This window comes from Bemisia tabaci, chromosome 1 (genome assembly GCF_918797505.1).
Source record: "Bemisia tabaci chromosome 1, PGI_BMITA_v3".
NCBI lineage: Eukaryota > Metazoa > Arthropoda > Insecta > Hemiptera > Aleyrodidae > Bemisia > Bemisia tabaci.
The window spans coordinates 37,681,172-37,688,905 of record NC_092793.1 but is presented as its reverse complement, the minus strand read 5'-3'; the positions used below and the strand labels follow the sequence as shown (position 1 = coordinate 37,688,905).

The following is a 7,734-nucleotide window of genomic DNA, read 5'->3' as shown; positions in this document are numbered from 1 at the left end:
AGGACTCTAAAAGCAAAGAATGAAGCTTCTTTTCAATCACCTCTACTATTGGCTATAGGATGGGCGGCGAAATCGGGACAAGTTTGAAATTCAAATGTAGGGCGGGAACTAAATAAAATTGCGGAAACAAAGTATTTTAGGTTGATTTTTGCCCAAATTCACTTACACGCTCATATTTGTATAACTTTAGGTTAGTTTCGGTCCGTCGTCGACCGATTAATTTCATTTGGGAGTAACGGTCATCTAGGACTGTAACGGTCTGTTTGAACCGGCAGGACCACCATGAGCAGAAGAAAAACTAACTTTATCTGAGATTACAGCATGTTACCAAAAAAAGTAAGTGTATTATAAAAAGTCGCAGTCTTAACTTATGAAGGGCCGTTTGTAACTAAAGATACGAATGTTGGCAATATATAAGAAATGATGTAATATATGAAATATTCAAGATATACAGGGTGATACAGGGGGGGGGGGCTTTGTACATATATAGATATGTGTCAATATTTAGGAAATCGACCCCAAAATATAAGGCGAAAATCGTGCAATATATAAGAAATGTGTCAATATATAAGAAATCGACTTCACAATAAATATGGCGAAATTCGAGCGATATACAGGGTGATCCATAAGTCCTTCCCATCCCCTCTATGAAACTTGGGGGATGTTCTTAGGTCAAAGGGAGCTACTTTCTGGCCCCCTAAAATTTTCCGGGAAACCCTTAAGGGGGAGTGGGGATTGAAACCAATTATTTTTTCAATTGAAAAGACCCCCTTTGTTGTACCTTGTTCGAAAGAGCATCAAAAAAGGAAACTTTTCGGGCAAACGAGAAGTCAATATCTCAAACCGTTTCAAAATGGCGTTCGGTTACAATTCTAGATGGCCGAAAATTGACACCGGTAGTTTGTCAATGGATTTGCGCGAAAATCGGTATCTTCGGGTATTTTGTCAGGAGTAAAACGAATTTGAAGTTAGATTTCTAAAAAAAAAAAAAAAAAAAAAAAAAAAAAAAAAAAAAAAAAATCGGCCTTTATAGAATTTTTTTTTCCTTCAGAAATCTAACTTCAAATTTGTTAATCTCATGCCAAAATATCCCTAACTCCCAAGTGTCTGAATTTTCGGCCATTTTGGAAATTTGTTGTTTTTTTAGAAAATCTAACTTCAAATTAATTTTTCTCCTATCAATATACCCGTAAATACCGATTTTCTGCAAATCCATTGACAAACAATCGGTGTCAATTTTCGGCCATCTTGAATTTCAACCGAACGCCATTTTGAAACGGTTTAAGATATTGACTTCTCGTTTACCCGAAAAGTTTCCTTTTTTGATGCTCTTTCGAACAAGGTACAACAAAGGGGGTCTTCTCAATTGAAAAAATTATTAGTTTCCATCCCCCCTCCTCCTTAAGGGTTCCCCGGAAAATTTTAGGGGGCCAGAAAGTAGCTCCCATTGACCTAAGAACATCCCCCAAGTTTCAAATCTTTGCCTCAATTAGGTAAAAATTTAGAGGGGATGGAAAGGACTTATGGATCACCCTGTATATCGCACGAATTTCGCCATATATATTGTAAAGTCGATTTCTTATATATTGACACATTTCTTATATATTGCACGATTTTCGCCATATATTTTGGAGTCGATTTCGTAAATATTGACACATTTCTTATATATTGCGACAGTTTCGTATACATATATACTTCAAAATTTCATATATATTTTGAATATTTCATATATTACATCATTTCTTATATATTGCCTACATTCGTATCTTTAGTTACGAACGGCCCTTCATACTTAACTTTCTCGTTTTAGGCATTTAAGATACGTTTCGAAGAAGAAATGCGGAAAAATCAAGAGGACAAGTTCAAATCAAATTTCCGTTTGCCGCCATGGATTCCCAAATCGCAAATTCGAGCATTCGAATAATCGCATTCGAATACATATTCGAGTTAGGTTAGGTTCGATTCGCATTGTCTTGACTCTCAGTATATTGGGACTCTAGGGGGATATTGTGGCAATTTCACGTAAAACTTATGAAACTTATGCGAATGAATGAGGCTGCGTATGAACCAACAAAAAAAATGAAAATTCAATTTTGAATTTTTTATGAGATAAACTTCGTTGGAAAAAAAACATTGTTAGTTGAACTTGCAAATCGTCGGCGTGATTTGTTACATGCTGCGGAACCAACCCGTAAAAAGTGAGTTTAAATGCATGGGAATATCCACCGAAAAAATTAAATTGCTCATTTAACAGGTTTGTACTTACAAACTGTCCGACTTGTTCCAAATGAGGAGCTTGGAGGACAAGGCGCATAAATGCAGTTTTTGAAAAAATTAAGATATCAATGATATTAAGTAAAACTAGTCTTAATGCATATTCTGTGGAAAATTCGTTCCAAATTTCCAATTTTAAAGCATCAAAGAGTCAGTTTGAGCTTTCTCTCCGCCATATGGATCCATGTAATTTCGAAACTTTAAACACGCATTTCTCGGAATAGCAAAAACTGCACTTGTGCCCCTCAAATGTCCTTTTTCAATAATGGAAAGCTAAATTGAGCTACGGGGGTGGTTGCATTAGCATTTTTAATAGTAAAATCTACGATGAAACACGTCGAACACTTCTTTTAACCACAAAATTGTTGAATCAGCGATTTCATTTTCTTCCGTGCATTGCAAATTTGATACTTCATGTGAATTTTTAAGACGAACGCCGCTCGTTCGCCTCAAAAAAAGTGTGTGTGGGTGGGTGCTTAGGGGAGCTATAAAATACGTATTCTGAAATTCAGATTTTTTTCACTCTCCCTCATCTTCATAACCCACCTGTAACATACGTCTGCACTACTCAAAAAAGAAGAAGAAGAAAAAAAACGTAACGTTTTGTATGATCCCCTTCCTTGAATTAGTATTCTGTAAGTAATGAATTTTGAATGAAAGAGGTTGTTCCATCCCCCATTAGATTTGGCCCCCTATCAGATATGATCCATCTTTTCAGGAGTGATACAGTAGCATGCGAGACGTTCAAATATGGCGGTCATTTTGACTTAGGCCCCCCCAGAGAGGGGGGGGGGTCAAAGTCAAAACCTTCAACTGCCTATAACTTTTGAGCGAAAAGTCGGATTGAGTTGAACTTTTTTTAAATGAAAGATCTCAAAAAGATCTATCTGCTGATACCAGAAAAATTGAAAAAAAGTTAAATTTAATGCAAATTTTTAGCAATTTTTCAATTTTTTAGGGGACAAAATTTTCAATTTTGTCGTGTTTCGGCACCGCGCAATGACTCTACTAAAACAAAAACCAGTTTTTTAGATTTTACACTTAATTTCCTTTAAGATGCAAAAAACCGCATCTTGGGGAAACGTTTAGATCGCGAGCTATGGCTCGTCAAAGTTAGCCCCGCGCTGAGCGCGCGCGCCCTACGCTGTTCGCATATCCTCTGCGCGTCTGCCACCGATCCTGTTGCCCCTCCTCCCCCTTCCTAAATGCAAATTAACATTCTACTACCCAGCTTTCGTATATATCTGCGTTATAGGTACGTGAAAATTTCAGCAAGTTCGTGATTTCCAGTGGAATTGATGCTTTATTTCGCTCCCCCCCCCCCCCCCCCCAATTCGGCCACTGTGCTCCAAATATTGTGCAAAAAAGAAATGTATAAATTTTCTTGTTTCAGCATTAATTTTTGCAACTTTGGCTATAGTTAGATAGTCAAAGCCATAATGAATCCAATGATGTATATTACTCCTGGAGAATATTCATATAGGGATTTAATTTCTGACTTAAACCAAGTGTGAACCAACCGGCATTTTTTAACACGGTGGCTTATGGAGAAATCAACGACTGCTTGTGTTTTTTCGACATTTTTTAATTTCATCGATATTAATTTGTGCAAATTTTGCTTGAAATAGATATTCAAAGCCATAATGAATTCATTAATGTATGTTACTCCTAGATAATATTCATATATGGACTCAATTTCAGACTTTTTACCGGCATACTTAGCTGGTTCAATGTGTGTGGACCTGACAGACGTTCTGCTGTAGAGCCGAGTTGGGAGTGGGGAACGCTGAGCGCGAGTCCCAGTGCATGCGTCATCGCTAGTCGCCGCACACTAGTCTCTCGTGTACTGGACAAAACAGCTTCCAAAAGTGGCTTCATCGGCGATCCAGTACATTGCGACTCTATTGTACTCTATGCTCATGGCGCGATGCTAAGCCTGAATCAGTTGGATAATAGAATTAATTCTTGTACGAAAAAAAGAAAACATTGCAGGAAGACACGACACGATCAGCCATCGTGCGGCGTGGCGCGGCGCAGCGTTGAGGCAGCGCAGTGCTGCACCAGGAGGATGCGTACTCATCTTCACGCTGATCAGCTCAACACTGGCAGCGTTGCTTTGCTCGGCTCGTTCTCGATCAGCACCAGCCAGCACGGCATATAACGGCAGTCAGTAGCTCGGTTCAGCTCGGTTTCGCCGTTTCACGTCAGTTGTGCGCGCGTCGAAAAATTCATAAGGTAGACGTTCACTCTCGTGGTCGATTCACATGTGATAAACGCTAGAACTGACGTCAATCGAGCCTAGAATGTATGATTTTAACGTCATTCCCATTCAATTGTGATACGCACAGTCCTTGTTAGTAAGAATTCCGTAGTTCTGAGATATAAGAAGTGCCTCTTTGGTGGTTGCTTAAATTGTTTTTACAAGTTTCTTCGTTTGTTCTCTGCTTGTTACGACTTTGGATCATCAGGAATTTATGGAAACGCTGGCGAAGCTAAGATGAATACCCCGAAAGATGATCAAACTGATCAAGATAAACAGGTGCAAAATTACCATCATTTCGATCATGAAACTTAAACAGATTTAAAATTCCATGTCTTGGGGAACAAGGTTAAGCCTAATTTACAAACATATAATTAGAGAAAGGCAGCCCAATTTACGCATTCCTACAAAAAAACGCAGATAAATCAAAGGACAGAATGTTATAAGAAAATTTTTTTAACCTCATCTTCTTTGGGTTTTGTGCGTTTACTCCAATCACATAAACTGCATTGTCAGCGCTTCACAAAGCACGACTTATAATACTTCACCTATATGGAATGATTTTTGTAACCGTGCTTTTGAAGTGGATTCATTCGAAGTTCATGACCAAGGCGGATCCGGACATCTTGAAGGGGGGGGGGGGGTTTGGGGGCCTCGGGGCCTCCCCCGGAAATGTATTGTATATTTTCCGAAGAAAATACACTATTGCATTCTCCCATGATGTCGGACCCAGACTGTGTGAAGAGCATCGGCGGGAAAGGCTACGCTACACCCACTTAATCACATACGGGGAACGAAAATTTGTTTTGATGACGTATTTCGTTAACTGCTCACGGATTTCGTCAACAGTTGACAAATGGAAATAACTTTTTATTGATCCAAGCTCCCTCTAGCGGAAAGCGATTGGACCTGCTGTAAGCATCGATCGTGGAAATCGGCATTTTATTTGAAACTTCCCGCCAAGGCTGAATCGGAACTAAAGAGCTTTTCTTTAATAGATCAGTGGTGCCGTCGATCACCAAAATGCGTTCTTAAACTGATCGGTCAGCTCTGACATTACGTTAATCGGCCGATTACGGTACCACCTATCTCTACTCAGCCCGCCCGGCAATGCTTCGTTGCAGCAACGTTGTAGCAACGTCGCTGAAAATCGAGGAACGTTCCTGTCTAACGTTGTCACAACGTTGAGAAGACGTTACTTTTGTCCACGGAGCGCAACGTTTTAAGGGAACGTTGTCGCAACGTTGCTGAAAAAGTTGTCCTAACGTACACTGAAAGAAAAGCTCGGTGATTTATTTTAGGCGCACTCCACATTTTTACTCTTAAAATTCAACGCGGACTTGCGGCAGGGGCGTACTGGTCCACCGGGACATGTCCCGGTGCGCCCTCCCGCCCAGGCGCCCTGACGCCCTGCTGCTTTCCAGAAAATGAAAAAAAAAAATAATAATCATGCAACAATGAAGATGTGAGAGGGCGCCTTCTTGTTAAAAGAGAGCATGCTTTCTTATTTAGAGACAGGGCGCCCCTTTCCGGACAAGTGCGTAAGGGAACAAGGCAGGTTGGTGCGCCGAAGGTGGTGCTGAGATCTTGTGGTACAATTTTCCTCATTTAAAACCACGTAAAGTGACTCGAATATGTGAAACCATTTTTCATTTATTTTTCCTTCAGAATGGCTTAAAACTGCGTCTAAAAAGGTTTGTTTTTCAAAATTTTCCGAGTGAGGACCCCCGTGTGGCGAGGAAAAGCGAGAGCTCGTACGATCCTGATCGTCAGAAAGCAAGCCTTCCGGAAAGGATCGAGCTTCAGCAGATCAAGCCACACATTTTGGGTGCCAGATGCTCGTCGGGACGCCTGGGTTCGGGCGCCAACACACTCGAAGTGCGTAATCAAAAATGTAATTTTCCTGAGGTGAGGACAGGTTTTGCAGGACGGAATAATGAGAGCAAAGAACGTACTAGAGTCAATTTTATTGACAAGAAAAAGAAAACCATTTCTTGAACACAATTACAAACTTAAAAATTCTCAAAACAAAAAAGAGTAAACTAAATGTGAGATCAAAAATTAGGATGATTGAAGACGAATGAGTTGATCGGATTGACTTTTTAAAATACTTTGAAAGGAACGGTAAAAGGGACATAAAATGTTTTCGAACTTTCGAATGAAATTTCTCTTTGATTATTTATTTGACCTTAAATCTCCCAGACAACCGGTGCGACTCACCACGTACACTCAATCTTGAATGGTAGATTTAGGATTCAAAATAACTATTTTCAAAATAAATTCCCATAACAACCAAAATCCCAGGTGCTACTCAACACGCGCACACACTTGGAATTGATCGATTACGAGAGAATTATTTTGTCCTAAATAAATAAAATAGTATGTCCGTTTTCGAATATAAAAATCGTTAAAAAAAAAAAAAATTCAATTCGGGATTACTAATAAAGATTTCATGTAATTATTTACCATAGGAGCTACCCGAAAATGGATGCGTCACACAAGTAAATAATTACAAACGAATTTGAACTTTCCATTGCAAGCGTGCTACTCATCACGTGCACAGCTCCGCAATAGAGAGGATCCGATTGGACGTTTAATTCATTTTGGTCGGATCCCTGCGATGTAGCACCGGTCGGGACCCCATCAAATCCATTTCATCTAGCTTTCGTATGCGTCGACCAACTTCATTCGACTCCAATAAATTAAATATACAATTAAATAATTTTTTTTCTTACATTAAACTACTTGCCTAAATTAATTAGCCTCGCGACTTTCTTTAGTGAATTTGGTGAAAACAATTAATTAATTAATTAAGCTAAAATAATAAATAACCGACTTTTTTCTCAGAAGTCTGAGCAACTGAGCCACCGTGCACACGCTAAACAGCTAGGTAGTCGGGTACAAGAGGTTCCAGATCGCTCCGCGAGAGCGCTCGCGTGGCGCGCGGCCGACCGGTGTACTGCGGTACTTCGCCGTTCCTACAGAATGCGCTAATTTTTTTTTTTTAACGATTTTTATATTCGAAAACAGACATACTATTTTATTTATTTAGGACAAAATAATTCTCTCGTAATCGATCAATTCCAAGTGTGTGCACGTGTTGAGTAGCACCTGGGATTTTGGTTGTTATGGGAATTTATTTTGAAAATAGTTATTTTGAATCCTAAATCTACCATTCAAGATTGAGTGTACGTGGTGAG

General features: G+C 39.5%; 1 protein-coding gene across 1 annotated transcript in view; it reads left to right on the top strand.

Annotated features, from left to right (window-relative positions):
• The first annotated feature begins 4,432 nt into the window (after window positions 1-4,432).
• LOC109040304 (long-chain fatty acid transport protein 4) overlaps window positions 4,433-7,734 on the top strand; it is a 53,373-nt gene continuing 50,071 nt past the window's right edge. Inside the window, exon 1 of the mRNA XM_019056195.2 lies at window positions 4,433-4,813. Coding sequence (XP_018911740.1) covers window positions 4,772-4,813 — 42 coding nt within the window. The 5' untranslated portion in view covers window positions 4,433-4,771. The remainder of the gene's footprint in view (window positions 4,814-7,734) is intronic.